The 19,136-nt window shown below is 46.4% G+C and overlaps 1 protein-coding gene across 2 annotated transcripts in view; it reads left to right on the top strand.

The window, feature by feature from the left end:
* Positions 1-110: 110 nt before the first annotated feature.
* gnsa (glucosamine (N-acetyl)-6-sulfatase a) overlaps positions 111-19,136 on the top strand; it is a 21,924-nt gene continuing 2,898 nt past the window's right edge. Inside the window, exons 1-14 of one of the 2 annotated variants that reach the window (XM_069192030.1) lie at positions 819-910; positions 1,300-1,466; positions 2,802-2,861; positions 6,012-6,218; positions 7,837-7,902; positions 9,789-9,887; positions 11,455-11,622; positions 12,527-12,609; positions 13,915-14,033; positions 14,778-14,881; positions 15,255-15,356; positions 16,575-16,685; positions 17,974-18,084; positions 18,267-18,427. In XM_069192030.1, coding sequence (XP_069048131.1) covers positions 6,081-6,218; positions 7,837-7,902; positions 9,789-9,887; positions 11,455-11,622; positions 12,527-12,609; positions 13,915-14,033; positions 14,778-14,881; positions 15,255-15,356; positions 16,575-16,685; positions 17,974-18,084; positions 18,267-18,427 — 1,262 coding nt within the window. In that variant the 5' untranslated portion in view covers positions 819-910; positions 1,300-1,466; positions 2,802-2,861; positions 6,012-6,080. Of the gene's footprint in view, positions 911-1,299; positions 1,467-2,801; positions 2,862-6,011; positions 6,219-7,836; positions 7,903-9,788; positions 9,888-11,454; positions 11,623-12,526; positions 12,610-13,914; positions 14,034-14,777; positions 14,882-15,254; positions 15,357-16,574; positions 16,686-17,973; positions 18,085-18,266; positions 18,428-19,136 lie in introns of both variants that reach the window. The other variant, XM_015353325.2, reaches the window with a different exon arrangement.

Genomic DNA, 19,136 nt, shown 5'->3' with positions numbered 1-19,136 from the left:
TTATCATTGCGTATCCAACATCAGGATACATGTCCAGTCCGCTCTTTTTTTTATTTATGCTTAACAAAAGAACAAAAATTACAATACAAACAAGAGTAAATATAACAATTCAAGACAAAAATATCGTCAGGGGTACATAGTCTGCAAATACCCCCCTTCCATTTTAAAATGCTCAAACAGAGGGTACTTCCCAGACCGCTTCATATTATGTATATAATAACGTGCCATTATAATAGTTACATGTATTACAAACGAAATTTTAATATTGTTTTCAGTGGGGCTGAAACTTAACATAACATCTTTTTCATCAAAACAAATATCAATCTTGGTTTCTTTTTTAATATAAGTCTGCAACTTAATCCAGTTTACCCTAGGACAGAACCAAAACAAATGCTGAATAGTTTCAGGGCTATTGTCACACAAAAAACACATTTGTCATCTATATTAATTTTAAATCACTGGGTATGTCCAGTCCACTCGGGCCCTGAATCACAGAGACCAACTATCGCTTTAAGAGTGAAAACCGAAGCTCTTTTACAAGCAGAGCAAGGGGGGAGGTTATCAGCTGACTGGCCTGTTCCGTCGCGACACATGACCAGTGCTGTTTTTGTAGGATACTGGGACGTTGCTGCCAGCGGATGAACTCTTTGCTTTGACTGCTGGCGAAGATTGGATTTCACGCGTGTTGTACGGCTTCTCCGGCCTCCTGGCGACTGCATCTGTCTCACCCCGTGGAGGGAGAGAGAAAAAAAAAATGATTTCAATCAGATTATGGCTGACGGCTTTATTGAATTACTTGCTGGTCAGCGCCGGCTGGTTTCCCACTTACTCGAGAGTGGAGGCGACGTTTCACAGACCCAACATTGTCCTCATCCTGGCAGACGATTTAGATGTCGCGATCGGTGGGATGGTGAGTATCGCCACACTGGGGGTTATAACGTTTCGCGTCAAAATGACCAGACTGTCCGATTGCATGTGGGGGACATTGTTCTGTAGCTCGACAGAGAGCCGCGATACCAGTCGTCTTGCATCAATCATGCATCAATAAAATAGCGTTAGATGAAAAGAATCCCCGCTTAGAAAAAATATACAATATTTCTTTACACCTGATAAATTAAAGCATCTTGTGCAGATGGACAGGGAGTGAGGGAAAATACTTGGGATTGTTCATCACGCCAGCCCGTGATTTCATCATGTGTCGGAGCTTCTAATAGCATCTCTTTATCTTTTCTACAAATTGCAATGTGCGAGGTGATTTTTTTTTTCGTGCACAGACAAAACGCCTTTTTTCTTTCCCAGCCACGGCGCTATGAATTTCCCAAAAAACAAATGTCAGCCGAGCAGTCAGCTGAGGGTCAATACGGCGGAGATAGTCCGAGTCAGCCAACTCACAACAACAACAACCTTGGACCTTCAGAAAAACACGTTACACTCCAGCAAGCGGGGACTAATAACAGCACAACCAGGTCTTAACAGAACATTGCAAAACCGTCAGTCTTTTTATTTTGAAGGCTCCGACCTTTTTACCTTCCACAAATCGCTCAAAGTTACGCAGTTCTTGTACATACATGTACTGTATGTGAAGCCCCCTCGAGCTATTTTGTATTTTATTTTATTTTTAAAAAATATATCGTGCACACATGGTAATTTAAGGGTATATCGTTAGACTGTGTGGCAGTATGATGGTGTCCAGGGGTCAGTTCTGGAGCTGGAGTGCTCTCTGTGCGGAGCCTGCATGCTCTACTCTTGTTCACACAGTCCAGAAACATGCTGGTTGGTGAATTGGCTTCTGGGAAAACTGGCCCTGGTGTGAGTGTGTGTTGCTATGTGTGTCCTGTGATGGACTGGCCCTGGTGTGAGTGTGTGTTGCTATGTGTGTCCTGTGATGGACTGGCCCTGGTGTGAGTCTGTGTGTGTCCTGTGATGGACTGGCCCTGGTGTGAGTGTGTGTGTGTCCTGTGATGGACTGGCCCTGGTGTGAGTGTGTGTGTGTCCTGTGATGGACTGGCTCTGGTGCGAGTCTGTGTGTGTCCTGTGATGGACTGGCCCTGGTGTGAGTGTGTGTGTCTGTGTGTGTCCTGTGATGGACTGGACCTAGTGTGTGTGTGTGTGTGTGTGTGTGTCCTCTGATGGACTTGCCCTGGAGTGAGTGTGTGTGTCCTGTGACGGACTGGTGTCCCATCCAGGGTGTACCCTGCCTTGTGCCCGTTGCTTGCTGGGACAGGTTCCAACAAGGACCAGTTTTCCCAGAAGCCCTTTAAACCTCCCAGCATGTCTTTAGACTGTGGCAGACAACCGGAGCACCTGGAGGAATCCCATGTGGACACGGGGAGAACATGCAAACTCCACACAGACAGGACCCCAGGTCCGGAACTGACCCCAGGGCCCCAGTGCTGCGAGGCAGCAATGCTAACTATTGAGCCACTGTGCCAGCGAATATCCCTGTCCTCCAGTCTGCAGGGACAGTAATGTAGTGCAGTAAATGTAAACGTTGGTCAACTAGCCGTGAGGCCCAGATAGCTCGACACAAAGTCAATATTGTGGTTCCACCTCTCTCACATGTTTTGACTGGAAAGTTGCACCAGGAATAAAGTGCTTCCTATTGAGAATAGTGGACAGGGAACTGGCATACTGGTGGCCTAAATATAAACCATCACTCATTCCAGTGACTTGACTGTTCGTCAGCCCTTCTGCAACACAATAACTATTTTGAATCCATCAGCTTTTTCCATCCGTTTTTAACAGCAGCCCCTGGGTTCAGATATTTCGATTATTTTGTCTTTATTTTATTTTTTTTTCAGATTCCATTGAAAAAGACTAAGAAGCTCATTGGTGAAGCTGGAATTTCCTTTACAAATGCAGTAAGTGTCTTCTATGTGGATAAAAAAACTACTCGTTCATGCTTGTCCAGTGCAGAGGAAGAGTATGTGCCTGTATGGCAGGCTTTTTGTGCATCACTGTAGACCTCAAAAATAATTTTTGCAATCAAAGAACAACTTTGGGGTTCCCCTTTGGTCTCTTTAGTCTGAAGGGAGTATCCCACACTGATAGGCTGAAGGAACTGAGTCTCTTTAGTCTGAGGGGAGTGTCCCACGCTGACAGGCTAAAGGAACTGAGTCTCTTTAGTCTGAGGGTAGTGTCCCACGCTGACAGGCTAAAGGAACTGAGTCTCTTTAGTCTGAGGGGAGTGTCCCACACTGACAGCCTAAAGGAACTGAGTCTCTTTAGTCTGAAGGGGTTTCCCACACTGACAGCCTAAAGGAACTGAGTCTCTTCAGTCTGAAGGGGAGTGTCCCACACTGACAGGCTGGAGGAACTGAGTCTCTTTAGTCCGAAGGGAGTGTCCCACACTGACAGGCTGGAGGAGCTGAGTCTCTTTAGTCTGAAGGGAGTGTCCCATTCTCACCGCCCTCCTGTAGTATAACATTTTTTTTATTAATCTCTGAAAATCCCAATTGTGTCTATATTATTCCTGCAGGCATTGTTTCTGTGGATTCTTCTAATAAACTAGATGTTTTATTTTACTGCAGCCTATAAGTGGTGGAAAGAATAATGATGCTATTCTGTACTTATGTTTTTCTAGTGTGCAATCATTTTTTTTAAGTGTGCACTTCTTTGGTCTAGCGTGTGTTTCTTTTTCTAGTGCGCATTTCTTTCTTCTGCACTTTGGGGCCACTGTAGTAAATAGATTTTTGCCACGTAATTGTGAGAAAATTCTTTCTAAGTTAAAGCTGCAGTGTCCAGCATATAAGGTATTGTTTATATTATAAAGGTATGTTATAATGGCTGTTTCAAATGTTTCCTTTGTTCATTAAAGAGCTCATCCTGGAAAAAGAGTGTTTGCGAGGTGGAATCTCTACTTATGTTTATTGACATATATCATAGCAAATACTCCTGTATATTTTAGTATATATACTCATGCCTTACAGTACCTTTTTCTTACAGTATATGACAGTATGTGTTCAAGTATATAAATACAGTGCCTTGCGAAAGTATTCGGCCCCCTTGAACTTTTCAACCTTTTGCCACATTTCAGGCTTCAAACATAAAGATATTAATTTTTTATTTTATGTGAAGAATCACCAACAAGTGGGACACAATTGTGAAGTGGAACGAAATCTATTGGATTTTTGAAACTTTTTTAACTAATAAAAAAATGAAAAGTGGGGCGTGCAAAATTATTCGGCCCCCTTGCGTTAATACTTTGTAGAGCCACCTTTTGCTGCGATTACAGCTGCAAGTCGCTTGGGGTATGTCTCTATCAGTTTTGCACATCGAGAGACTGAAATTCTTGCCCATTCTTCCTTGCAAAACAGCTCGAGCTCAGTGAGGTTGGATGGAGAGCGTTTGTGAACAGCAGTTTTCAGCTCTTTCCACAGATTCTCGATTGGATTCAGGTCTGGACTTTGACTTGGCCATTCAAACACCTGGATACGTTTATTTGTGAACCATTCCTTTGTAGATTTTGCTGTATGTTTGGGATCATTGTCTTGTTGGAAGATAAATCTCCGTCCCAGTTTCAGGTCTTTTGCAGACTCCAACAGGTTTTCATCCAGAATTGTCCTGTATTTGGCTGCATCCATCTTCCCCTCAATTTTAACTATCTTCCCTGTCCCTGCTGAAGAAAAGCAGGCCCAAACCATGATGCTGCCACCACCATGTTTGACAGTGGGGATGGTGTGTTGAGGGTGATGAGCTGTGTTGCTTTTACGCCAAACATATCGTTTTGCATTGTGGCCAAAAAGTTCGATTTTGGTTTCATCTGACCAGAGCACCTTCTTCCACATGTTTGGGGTGTCTCCTAGGTGGCTTGTGGCAAACTTTAGACGAGACTTTTTATGGATATCTTTGAGAAATGGCTTTCTTCTTGCCACTCTTCCATAAAGGCCAGATTTGTGCAGTGTAAGACTGATTGTTGTCCTATGGACAGACTCTCCCACCTCAGCTGTAGTTCTCTGCAGTTCATCCAGAGTGATCATGGGCCTCTTGGCTGCATCTCTGATCAGTCTTCTCCTTGTCTGAGCTGAAAGTTTAGAGGGACGGCCAGGTCTTGGTAGATTTGCAGTGGTCTGATACTCCTTCCATTTCAAGATGATCGCTTGCACAGTGCTCCTTGGGATGTTTGAAGCTTGGGAAATCTTTTTGTATCCAAATCCGGCTTTAAACTTCTCCACAACAGTATTACGGACCTGCCTGGTGTGTTCCTTGGTCTTCATGATGCTCTCTGCGCTTTCAACAGAACCTTGAGACTATCACAGAGCAGGTGCATTTATACAGAGACTTGATTACACACAGGTGGATTCTATTTATCACCATCAGTCATTTAGGACAACATTGGATCATTCAGAGATCCTCGCTGAACTTCTGGAGTGAGTTTGCTGCACTGAAAGTGAAGGGGCCGAATAATTTTGCACGCCCCACTTTTCATTTTTTTATTAGTTAAAAAAGTTTCAAAAATCCAATAGATTTCGTTCCACTTCACAATTGTGTCCCACTTGTTGGTGATTCTTCACATAAAATAAAAAATTTATATCTTTATGTTTGAAGCCTGAAATGTGGCAAAAGGTTGAAAAGTTCAAGGGGGCCGAATACTTTCGCAAGGCACTGTATATCATTCCTGACCAGCAATGGAGAGCAGAGAGACTTTTTTTTTCTTATTTATCTGGGATGCAAACAGCTATTATCTCGTCCCTCATATCTTTCCATAGCCCATGTAATACTACTGAATTATACCCCTTTTATCCCTAAAATACAGGATTTCCATTTCTGATCAGTTCCCACGTCTTCCTCCAGAAATCACTGTGACTTCGTTTACATCACACACTACTTGCCCAGGAAATGGATTTAACATTTTTTTCTTCTTCTTCTTGTGATGAAACTCTCTCCGGTTGGGGTTGAAGCAGGGAAGGTGAGGCGTTAGACACTCGAGTCCTCAGCTGGGGATGAGTAACAGGGAGCAATTTAGCAGGTCCTGAAATCTCTGCCTCAAGAGACGTCTCTGTCCTTCCCAGTATGTAGCCAGTCCCCTGTGCTGCCCCAGCAGAGCCAGCATCCTGACGGGGAAGTATCCTCACAACCACATGGTGGTTAACAACACCCTGGAGGGGAACTGCAGCAGCCCAGCCTGGCAGAAGAGGCACGAGCCCAACACCTTCCCAGCACTGCTCAGCCGGCACGCCCAGTACCAGACCTTCTTCGCAGGGAAGTATCTGAACGAGGTATCTGTCGCCCCTCTGCTAGGACAAGGACAGTCAGCTCTGTGCCTTGGTGGCCACAGGGTCTCCATCTGAGCTCCCGTTTGTTCAGCAACAGGCTCACTGCTCTCTCTTTCAGAGAATTCCCAGAAATCCCGCCATCTTAACTTCATGAGATCGCTAGGACAGAGGGGCTCCTGAACCCAGCCCTGGATCTGCTGGTTTTTCAGCTCTGCTAATCTCCAGCGCTGATTGATTGCTTTTATTGAGCATGTTTCTTCTGTCAGTGCTGACTCTCGGATATTAGTGGCTCTGAGGAGACTGCTTCCAACAGCTTCAGTGCACAGCACCTCCAGCAGCCTCTCCACTGCTTGTTTGTTCTGGCTAAACAGCTCTCACTAGTTGATCAATTGATGATGAACAGACACAGGTGGGAGTGGCCTTTTGTCGGACACGCCCCCAAGTGGGAGGGACACCGTGTCAGACACGCCCCTGATGGGAGGGGCACTGCATTAGAGACATGCACAGTGGGAGTGACGCTGTATCGGGCACACCCCCAGAGTGAGTGACTCTGACACTGTACCAACCACACCCACTGTGGGAGTCACACTGTACAAACCACGCTCACTGTGGGAGTGACACTGTATCAGACACGCCCCCTTCAGGAGCGACACTACCAAACTCCCATGTGAGTGTTTCTTCCTTCTGCAGAGGTCCAATTGGCTACATCTCAATGATGTAATGAAACGATAACACTTCTGAAGTCCATGCTAGGTTGGTATCAACTACACATCCCTTTAGACTAAAAGCTGGAAGCAAATTTACAAATATATCCCATACAAACAGAAAACTGAAAATCAGTTTGCTTGTGATTCAGAAGAGCTTAGCTGGAGCAAAACTCAAGAGGAAAGTCTTCCTCCACCACCTGGGTTCAGAATCACTGATTGAACACCTCCAGTATCTCAATGTATTAAACACCATTCCTTAATTGTACTGATAGGATAAGCTCTTCCCTTATTTCTGCAATAAAGAGTGGAACATGGTACCTTTATAGTGCAATTTACTACTAGAAATGTAATTTTTATCATTATACTATCACTATATTGTAATATTTATTAATTACTGCATTGACTGTATTATAACTAATGTATTATTACCAATTAATAATTTAAAATATGGATAGAGTGGATTTTTACATCTCTTAATCCACCAGACTGTATTTTACCTTTATAGCATTCTGAATTAGTGGCACCTAAAAAAGAAAAACAGGTTCTGTACTGATGGATTCTTGCTGGCCTCAGTCTCTAGACTGAAATACCTACTGCGTTGTTATTGTAGTTATATGTCAAATTTATAACCTAGATCCTACTTCAGCTGTGGTCATTCAAAAGCACTGTTTTGAAGTTAGTTTTGCTGTTCTGATGTCACAGTTCTTAATAATGGTAGATTTGGTGGTTTGGACTACAATTAAGCATCTCTATTCTTTCATACAGCCTTTGGCAATAGATACATCATCAAGCAATGAATTAAAAATGCCCAACTGCGACTTTTGAGTTGCAGGGACTTGTAGTTTTTGTGTTTACTGGGATTGGAGCTCTTATGTCTTCTGACTCCCTGCTCTGTGTCTTTGATGGTGTTCCAGTACGGAAACTCCGAGGCTGGTGGAATTGATCATGTGCCTCCTGGCTGGGATCATTGGTTCGGTCTGGTAAGGAAACCGCTCACCTGCTGAAAAGTCAACACCTACAGCTTCTTGGCCTTCTGGAAAAGTTCCTAAGCAAACACCCCTTTGTTTAACACTATTGCAGCTGGGCTCTAGAGTTCCTGGGACTGGGTGACCTTGACATTTAATTAGATTAATAATTCGTGAGCGTTTGTGAAACCAAGGAAGTCTCTAGGATTTGGTTCCCAGTACAGATCGCTGATCACGCTGATAACCTCATTCAAATATTAAATGACGCTTGTAACCTGTCGTGTACACGGAGAAAGTGACTCATTTATTTTAGGTGTCTGCCTATGGCACAGAAGTAATGAACAGAACTTTGTGGGGAACAGAAAATGACGATTACAGTTTAAATCAAGTAAAAGGTATTGCCCCAGTTATTCTCGAGGTAGAACTGGTCCTGATGTTGCCCGAAAGAGTGAGAACTCGCTCAGATCACTCAGGAAAGAGCAACAGCAACAAAATAAACACATAGAAAGTGGTTAAATTCTCCTGCTCGTAACTCAGTGGATCAACAGCTTAGTTTTTGTATGGTTGTGATTTAAAACTTAGTCTGGGGCATGCCACCTCTAATCCTCTCTTTAAATTGGCAGTAGCTGAAGCAGGAGGGTTAGATTAGTCTGGTCCTGGATCTCCAACCCTTATTGAGGAGAGTGCCGGTCCAGTTAGTACAGGGGTCTCTGACCCTGGTTCTGGTGAGTACCGGTAGAGTCAGTACAGGGGTCTCTGACCCTGGTTCTGGAGAGTGCCAGTCCAGTTAGTACAGGGGTCTCTGACCCTGGTTCTGGAGAGCACCAGTCCAGTTAGTACAGAGGTCTCTGACCCTGGTTCTGGAGAGTGCCAGTCCAGTCAGTACAGGGGTCTCTGTCCCTGGTTCTGAAGAGTGCCGGTCCAGTCAGTACAAGGATCTCTGACCCTGGTTCTGGAGAGCACCAGTCCAGTTAGTAGAGGGGTCTCTGACCCTGGTTCTGGAGAGTGCCAGTCCAGTTAGCACAGGGGTCTCTGACCCTGGTTCTGGAGAGTGCCAGTCCAGTCAGTACAAGGATCTCTGACCCTGGTTCTGGAGAGCACCAGTCCAGTTAGTACAGGGGTCTCTGTCTCTGGTTCTGAAGAGTGCCGGTCCAGTCACTACAGGGGTCTGTGACCCTGGTTCTGAAGAGTGCCGGTCCAGTCAGTACAGGGGTCTCTGTCCCTGGTTCTGAAGAGTGCCGGTCCAGTCAGTACAAGGATCTCTGACCCTGGTTCTGGAGAGCACCAGTCCAGTTAGTACAGGGATCTCTGACCCTGGTTCTGGAGAGTGCCGGTCCAGTCAGTACAGGGGTCTCTGTCCCAGGTTCTGAAGAGTGCCGGTCCAGTCAGTACAGGGGTCTCTGTCCCTGGTTCTGGAGAACCCTGATGCAGTTGCTCTTGTAAGTCTCCTGTTTTTAAAGATTGGCTGCACCAAGCTTGATAAATAGCTAAATCAAAACCTGAATTGTTTAAGACTTCTGATCCCCGAGGGCTGAAGAGCACTTCGATTTTACTTCTAGATGATCTCTAAATGACTTCATGTTATAAATCACCTTGGTGATTTAATATTGAACTGCTAGACTGGGGCTCCCGTAGAAACACTGCCCTCCAGGACCCCAGGGGGCCAGTATGTGGTACTAACTGGAAAAAAACAAGGGCAGCATGGTTGGGCGGCGGTGGTCAACATTGGTAGGTTAGCTGAATTCTGGGAAAACTGGCCCTGAAGTCTGGGTGCGCGCCTGTGTGTGTTCCGCAGTGGACTAGCGTCCCATCCGGGGTGTACCCTGCCTTGCGCCTGTTAGAAAGTGGATAGATATGGAAGAAACAACCTCACAAGCTCATATGAATGTGTTTCCCTGCAGGAGAAGAACTCCAAGTACTACAATTACACGCTGTCAGTGAATGGCAAAGCAAGGAAACATGGAGAGAACTACAGCAAGGACTACCTGACAGACGTGTTGGTAAGACAGGGGACAAGGAGAGTAGGAACCTGAGGCTGTATCAAATTGTGTGAGCGTTTGTCTATGCAACACACTGCTGCTTTGCCAGCTAAAATAAACAGTAGTTTTCCCCCTCTTGTCATGCTGTGTGTAAGTAAATATCCACGCCACAGCATGATTTGTTTTTAATAAGGCTCATACTTTCATACATCTGTAGGTGCTGCTCCTGGCTACAACGGTATTTTCCGCTGCCTGGTTCCACAGAAAAGGCAAATTCATTATCTCTTATGTTAGGAAAATAGCCCAGTTCTTAATCTGCCCATAAAGTTGAAGGAGGGAGGAGTCTGATATAAATAACGCTAAGGTTAAGGTTTGGTCTGTGGCTTTTGTCATCTTTAGGGATTTGTTAACATGCTTTTAATCGGCTATAGAGGTTTGTTATCATTTTAATGTCTCCCTGACTTTTTAGCTCTATACAGTATATAATTCATTAATTGCTTCAAAATGGAAGTTGCAACCCCTATCTGGATTAAAGAATAACCACTGATTCTGTAATAAAGTGAACCTTAAGATAGGTATGAGCTCAGGCATGTTACTCTTTCAAATGAGGATGACTGGATTCTTGGTCTCTCTCTGCACATTAAGTAATATGTTTATAGTGCACTATACTTCACTATCAGGTTCTATGGTTTTGCAGCATTAGAAGGCAGCCTTTTTAGCTAAGGTGAAGTGGTCAAGATATAATTTGATATTCATCAATAGTGAGTGTATCTATTTTTCTCATTTTAATCTTTATCTTTAAATATGTCATAAAATGTTCATAATTATGAGGGCTAATTTTATATTCCTAATTATACATTATCTGTAGATTTGTATTACTGGAGTGGTTAGACTGCCACGAGGCTCCGAAATGAATTGCAGTTATTTTTTCAATGTCATTTAAACTCATTGAGATAATATGAAAGTGAGTGCATCCATTTTTACAGGTATCCAGTGCGTAAGTAGGGCCCTAATTGCTAATATACTCAAATATTGCATTATATGCAAATGTCACCTGGTAACCTGTATTTTTCTTTTTATATGATGTAGTTTTAACTGTCAGTCTGAGGTATTATGTCTAATTGCCCTTAATTGTGTTAAGCATATATTTATCGGTCTAGCTGTGTAAGAATTTCACCTGTAATGTTTTTTTTTGGAGTTGTTTTTTGGATGTAGTTTTAACTGTCATGAGAACAGAAGATTGTACGAAAAGCTATAGCTGTTATTTGGCCTGTTTGGTATTTAGCTGTTAACTGATCTAAGGAGGTTATCCAGCATACTGTATTGGCTTCAACCACATGGCTGGGAGTTCCACTCTCCCACCACCCTTTGTGCAAAGAACTGCCTCCTATCCTCAGTTTAAAACACGGCCCTCCCAGGTAGTTTCCACTTGGGTCCTCTGGTTCGTGTTTCGCTGTTCATTCTAAAGAAAGCCGGACTTGTCCAGTGCTCTTGGGGGTTCTTCGAATACTGGTGTTCAGACGGGCGCGCGTTGAAACTGTCCGTTTCTGCCGTCTCGGAAACAGCGTCTCGTTGTGCTTACCGGCAGGCAAACGCGTCGCTGAACTTCCTAGAGTACAAGTCCTCCTCCAGGCCTTTCTTCCTGATGATCTCCACGCCCGCACCCCACTCTCCCTGGACAGCCGCCCCGCAGTATGAGAAAAGCTTTGCAGGCGTCAGAGCCCCCCGCGAGGCTAATTTCGACGTTCACGGGAAGGTACGGCCACAAAACTCCCGTCAGGTAGCCCATCCATCCATATTCGATCTGCTTCTTCCAGTACAGGGTACAGGATAGCTGGAGGCTATCCCAGCAAGCAGTGGGCACAAGGCAGGGTACACCCTGGACAGGACGCCAGTCCATTGCAGGGCACACACACGCCCTCACACCAGGGCCAGTTTTCCCAGAAGCCAATTAGCCTGCCAGCTCGAACTGTGGGAGGAAATGCTCACTAACACGTGCTTAATTGTGTTAAGCAGATATTTATCGGACTAGCTGTGTAAGAATTTCACCCGTAATGTCGTTTTTTGGATGTAGTTTTAACAGGGAGAACATGCAGACTCCACACAGATGGCAACCCAGGTCCAGAATTGCACCCAGGGCCTGAGCAGCATTGCTAACGATTTTACCACTGTGCCGCACCCCTCTTGATCATTTCATATAAGATAAAACAAGATTTTAAGCACATGCAAATTCATTAAGAAAGTCCAAGCTTGTATTTATTCTCATACAAAACCACCTTCTTCATAACTTAGGACACACCTACCTGGACTGTTGCTGCAGGAGCTGTGATTCATTGCAGATCTAACAATAGTGCACTGCAGCCAGCTGTCCAGTTTTTTTCCCAGAAGCCAGTTAACCCACTAGCGTGTGTTTGAACTGTGGGAGGATAACAGAGCAGCTGGAGAACCCGAGGACTCCACACAGACAGCATCCCAGGGCCGGAATCTAACCCAGTGCTCCAGCGCTGCTCACCACTGCACCACCCTGCCACCCCCTCCCTGTATGATATACATCAAAAATGAATCGCAAATCAAAATCGTTTTTAAGCTTCTAAGAGGCCTCACTACGGTCCTCCCTAGCTTGCCCTAGAGTGAGTAAGATCTCCTTACTTTCTCTCTAGGGGAAACACTGGCTGATCCGACAAGCCAGGACCCCGATGTCCAATTCCTCCGTCCAGTTCCTGGACGACGTCTACAGGAGAAGGTGAGTTTTGCCGTTGACGACCGTGGGGAAACCCCTTTCTTAATCCAAAGGCCTGCACGGTGTCAGACTGCAGTTAGACTGCTTTCCCTCGTGCTTTAAAGACACATCCCCCTGCTGGAACTCCGGGTCTTTATTTAGGCTAGGCTGGCCAGCGTTCTGTGTTGAGGGTCAAACCTGTTTTGTGCCAAGCTTCTCCTGTTTCCCAACACCGCATAAATGGGAAGACAGCAGGCTGTTCATGGCTGCGTTTTGAACTGTTAAAATACCCCCTAGAAATGCCTATGATGTAGAGCTGATCTCTCAGGGAGCGATGGAGCCTCTCTGCGGCCTCCTCCTGTTTTCAGTTTTAAGTACACTTCCGTGCTTGTTCCACACTCCCACCGCCCTTTGCGTAAAGACGCTGGCCCTGTGTGTCGGTATTGAATGCGCTGCCCTTACTTTCTGCTAGTGCCTTCTGGTTCATGTTTCACTCATGTTTCACTGTTCATCCTGAAGAAGATCTCTGTGCAATGGAAGATTCTGAATATTTGAATCAGTGCCTCAAGGCTGAGAGATTTCATATGGGCTTTCTGTCATCCAATTTGCAAATCACTTAGAAGCATACTGTAGTATTGCACAGTGTTGCACTTTCCAGTTTACAGATATAATAATAATAATAATAATAATAATAATTGCTTACACTTACATAGCGCTTTTCTGGACACTCCACTCAAAGCACTTTACAGGTAATGGGGATCCCCTCCACCACCACCATGTGCAGCATCCACCTAGATGATGCGACGGCAGCCATAGTGCGCCAGAACGCTCACCACACACCAGCTCTGTGGGGAGGAGAGCAGAATGATGAAGCCAATTCATAGATGGGGATTATTAGGAGGCCATGATTGGTCAGGGCCAATGGGAAATTTGGTTACACCCCTACTCTTTTCGAGAAACGCCCTGGGATTTTTAATGACCACAGAGAGTCAGGACCTCGGTTTTACGTCTCATCCGAAGGATGGCAACTGTTCACAGTCTAGTGTCACCGTCACTATACTGGGGCATGAGGACCCACACAGACCGCAGGGTGAGCGCCCCCTGCTGGCCCCACTAACACCTCTTCCAGCAGCAGCCTTAGTTTTTCCCAGGATTCTCCAATCCAGGTACTGACCAGGCTCACACCTGCTGAGCTTCAGTTGGTTACCAGTTGTGAGTTGCAGGGTGATATGGCTGCTGGAATACAAGCAAAGATAAAGCATTCGGTTTTGGTTGCCAAATAGAAACTGTAACTCTGAAGCTGTGGACTTGAGTCTGTTTCTGTCCCAGGTGGCAGACTCTGCTGTCTGTAGATGACCTTGTTGAAAAGCTGGTGCAGCATCTGGACACAAGTGGAGAGCTGCAGAACACATACATATTCTTCACCTCTGACAACGGCTATCACACAGGTGCGAAAATAATAATAATGAGGATTATGCATTTAAGAAAGGTTACAAAGGTTACTCAGCGGACGGTTGAGATGAAACAGATGTTTCTGAAAGAAGCTGGAGTATCATCCTCTGCAAGGTGGCTGGGTAGCTTGTTCCATACACCCACAACCCTTTGCGTAAAGGAACGCCTCCTGTTTTCAGTTTCAAATGCCCTTCCATGTAGTTTCCACCTGTGCCCTCTGGTTCGTGTTTCAGTGTTGATCCCGGAGTAATCTGCCCAGTTCTCTTTGTCACTGCCTTTGAAGATTTTGAAAACTTGTATCGGGTCCCTACATTACTAACATGCTTTGCATCTTGAAGCATCCCCAAAGCACTTTATTAAGAAAACGTTTGAGAGGTCAGATTGTCAAAGTCTGGAGAAGGATGCAGCCAGGACAATGTCTTTACAGTGTCGTGGGATCTTAAATGCCCAAGCAATCAGGAGTTTTAAATCTGAAAACAGGAGACACGTCTTTACACAAAGGGTTGTGGGAGAATGGAGCAAGCTACTAGCCATATTGTTGAAGCCGAGGGTGTCTTGCAGTAAAGAGATGAATGAGATTTTTGGATCAGTTAGGTACTGGAAACCTTGTCTCTCCCCTGTCCCAGGCCAGTTCTGTGTGTGTTTGAATCAGCCTAACACAGGCCTGTCTCTGCCCTGTCCCAGGCCAGTCCTGTCTGTGTGAATCAGCCTAACGCGGCCCTGTCTCTCCCCTGTCCCAGGCCAGTTCTCCCTACCTGTAGACAAGCGACAGCTCTATGAGTTTGACATCAAAGTCCCCCTGCTGGTGAGAGGGCCTGGCATCAAACCCAACCAGACTTGCCAGGTGAGGGTGTTGTCTCCATCTGTCCTCTTCAAGCTTCTTCCTTTCCTCTCACACTGCTTCTGACTTTCTCATGGGACTCCCGGGTCTTCCTCGTCGAAATCGGGGCGCGTGGTAAAGAGGGGGGCGCTTGGGTGGAAAGTCACCGTGAGATGTAGTTTCGGGATGGAAAATCTCGGGTGAAAGAACACGTTTCTGAAACGTGGTCCCCCTGTAAGCGAGGGGGCGTCCTGGAGCCTGCTGGGTGTAAAGAGCCCCGAGCGAGAGGACAGCGGAACGCTCACAGTGATCTCACCTGGGATTTGAACCCGCAACCCTCCCTGCTTTGTAACTCCATCTGAGACTCTCGCCTTTTCATTTTTGTTTTTCCGGTTAGATGCTCGTCGCCAATATAGATCTTGGGCCAACGATCATGGACATCGCGGGACACAGCGTGAACCCGACGCAGATGGATGGGATGTCTTTTCTGCCCCTCATGGTAAATCCCTCCAGCCCCTTTGATTTAGATCCAAGTGACGCTGTAAGTCGGGATGCATTCATTTCCTGAAGAAATATGTTGTTGTTTTTTTGTGGCAGTAAAACCTGTTGTCACGTGGATGTAAGGACCACATGTAGGTTGTCCAAATCTGAGATCACTCTTCTCATCTCATCATATACACTAGATCGTCTTCCTTCCACTTGCTAAACCCACGCAAACGTGCTTGTCTGAATCGATTTGGCATTTTGCAGCCCAGGTTCGTGTGCGAAAGAGCCTAAAAGAACAGGTTCCTGCCTATTTGGTCTCTACTCGTGCGCTCGGATACGTGCGTGTTTGTTCATTGAAAACAGAACCTGAAGAAGCAGATTTCAAGTTCAAGTTCAAGTTTATTGTTATTTATACTCGTATACAGGTATATGGACTAACTAAATGCTATTTAGCGAGCTCTCAGGCGATAAGTCGTACAAAAAAACAACAACAATACAATTGTATAATAAAAGAGAGACAGAGACAACAGGCAGTGTGCAAAACGACATCAGATGTACAAAAACATACATCAACAGAATGAAATAATGGATAGAAAATTATGGGGAGTGACCTTTTTGACATGTGAGGTAGAGGTAGATTTCAGTGTGTGTTTGAGGTTTGGGTAAGAGAGAAGGCACTGTGAGGTTCAGATCGTAGGCGAGAGAGGCTGGGAGTTGAATAGTTTGATAGTGCGGGGGTAAAAACTGTCTCTGAGTCTGGTAGTCCGGGCCCGAATGCTCCGGTACTGTTTTCGAGATGGTAGAGAGTCATACAGACTGTAGGTGGGGTGTGTGGGGTCTTTGATGATGCTTAGAGCTTTCCTCAAGCACCAGTGTCCTGTATGGATGGGAGGGCAGCCCCAGTGATGGACTGGCCGGTTTAGGGCTCTGCGCTCAGCATTACTGAAGTTGCCATACCATACAGAGCTGTGGTAGATGTAGTTTGCAAGCCTGAAGTCGACGTGACAACCTGGTTTGAGCATCTCTGGGGGGAAGCCGGGAAGCACACGGAATCTCTCCCAGTGACGCCGGAGACGGGCTCTATCCTCGGACCCGGAGCCCCAGGCGGCCAGCTGACGGCAGAAATCAAAGGAGTTGGATAGGGGCCCCGGGCGGGTGTACGTGCCGGTCCGTCACGGCCTGTACCCGCCCTCTCACTGAACCCCGGGGGGTGGGCACGGTGTTCTTCCAGAGCGGCCAGGGGAATAACGTCACCTGGAGGACCGACGTCTTGCTGGAGTACAACGGGGAAGGAGGAGACGTTGGTGACCCGTCCTGCCCTGTGCTGGGACCGGGAGTGTCGGTAAGCACTGGCAGCCCTCTCCAGGAGGGAGGGGCCTTCTCACAGCTGGGAGGAAACCAGCCGGCACTGTTTCATACCACCCCACCATCCATCCGTTTTCTAATTGAGGGTCGCGGTTGGGAGCTGGAGCCTATCCCAGCATGCAACGGGCACAAGGCAGGATACACCCTGGGCAGGACACCAGTCCATCACAGGACACACACACACACTCACACCAGGGCCAGTACATCACAGGACACACACACACTCACACCAGGGTCAGTACATCACAGGACACACACACACACCAGGGCCAGTCCATCACAGGACACACACAGACACACACACTCACACCAGGGCCGGTCCATCACAGGACACACACACAGTTACACACACACTTGACATCGGGGCCAGGACACACACACACACTCACACCAGGGCCAGTCCATCACAAGACACACACACAGTTACACACACACTTGACACCGGGGCCAGGACACACACACACACTCACACCAGGGCCAGTCCATCACAGGACACACACACAGACACACACACTCACACCAGGGCCAGTTTTCCCAGAAGCCAGTGAACCCACCAGCATGTCTTTGGACTGTTGGAGAAAATCCCTGCACAGGGAGAACATGCAAACTCCACACAGACAGCACCCCAGGAATTTAAGCCAGGGCCACAGCACTGCTGACTTCAGATTCCTGCCATATGAACCTTTATAACAGTGTCATGTTTCTGCAGAATGCTGGGATAACTTTAACCCACCCCTGTGGTAGATGCTGTTGCCTCAAGCCACGGTATGGCATATTGCAGAGTTTTAGCAAGTCTTGCAAAAACTAAGAAAGACTAAGTCCACTCAAACCTAATGTCTAAGCTTCCCTCATCACCACTAACACTGTGAAGGTACTCCAGCAATTACACCCAGGTCAGATTGTGCATTTTAACCCCCAATACAAAACCGCAATAATTGACTAATTCACACTTGAAAAAGGGTCAACAGCGAAAAAAGGTTTATTCTTCTTTCTCCTTCTGAGCGTGGAATTAACCTTTACTATTTGCATTATAAGATCCACTTGGTGAGACTATCAGACTGTGTTTTGGTGCCCTCTAATGGTTAGTGTTGGTCATTGCGGTCTCAGACTTGGGCATGGGACAGGCCAAGTCTTAAATAAATAGTAGGGTGGGGATTTGGGCATGAGCATCAACAGCCAAAACCAGTGAAGGGACTGGAACAGTGGCGTCTCCATCTGACGTGCATTTTGTTTGTGTGGTTTCTTTTTTTTTTTTGCGATCCAAGCAATGTTTCCCAGACTGCGTCTGTGAAGACGCCTCCAACAACACGTACACCTGCGTCCGGACCCTGGCGGAGGGAGCAAACCTGCAGTACTGCGAGTTCGAGGACAGCGAGGTGAGGCGGCGAGACGTGAATTCAGGCTTCGAGTGAACGCCTCCTTCGGGGTTTCTGTAGACGTCCCAGGGGGCTTACAGAACTTTCCACAACGTTTGCAATGCTGTGCTCAATTCGAAATGTATTTCGTGGCCGGGAGTGCTGAGTAACTGGGACTGCGTCTCCCCCTCCTCTTCCTGCAGCTCTTTGTGGAGGTTTACAACCTGACGGCCGACCCGTTCCAGCTGATCAATATCGCCAAAACCATTGACCAGGAGGTGCTGGAGAAGATGAACCGCAGGACCATAATGCTGCAGACCTGCTCCGGGCTCAGCTGCCGAACTCCTGGCGTGTTCAAGCCGAGGTTGGGTCAGCAGCGTCATTCGCTGTACCTTTCTGTTAGCCTGTGAGATGTGCTTGCTTGTCATTGCTTGTCCTGACAATCGGCTGTATAAAATCTTCACAGGAAAAGTAACAAACCAGAAAAAGAGCATTCAGCCTAATTAGACATCCCTTTGTTAGTAGCGGATTAATTTGCGGAACATATCCAGACATTCCTTGAAAGAAGTTGGGGTTCGGCACCATGGCCAGGCAGCTTGTTCCACACTCCCACAACTCTTTGTGTAAAGACGTGTTTCCTGTCCTGACTGGATGATCTCATCCAGCTGTATCTTGAAAGATGCCGGGCTTCAATAACATAGCTGGGTAACTTGTTCCACACTCCCGCCGCTCCTTGTGTAAAGGGGGGGGCCATCTGTACTTTTAAATGCTCTTCCAGTTAGTTCCTGCTTGTGTGATTTGTGGTGTTGAAGCCGATAACCTAGCTTCTTTCAAGAACCGTCTGGGTGAGATCCCCCATTGAGCACAAGAAACACCTCTTTACACAAAAGGTGGTGGGGGTGTGGAACAAGCCCCCAGACCATGGACTTTGATCTGAGCTGGTTCTTACAAGAAGCCAGGGTATCAGCTACGTTAGCTGCTATCAGACAGGTTCCAGAGAGGCCAAATGGTCTCCTGTCTTTTGTAACCTCTCTTCTGTTCTTAGATGTTCTGTCCAGCAGTGAGTAAGGGAG

Source organism: Lepisosteus oculatus, chromosome 7 (genome assembly GCF_040954835.1).
Source record: "Lepisosteus oculatus isolate fLepOcu1 chromosome 7, fLepOcu1.hap2, whole genome shotgun sequence".
NCBI lineage: Eukaryota > Metazoa > Chordata > Actinopteri > Semionotiformes > Lepisosteidae > Lepisosteus > Lepisosteus oculatus.
Note: the sequence above shows the minus strand (reverse complement) of the source record. Positions and strands in the feature narration are given on the sequence as shown.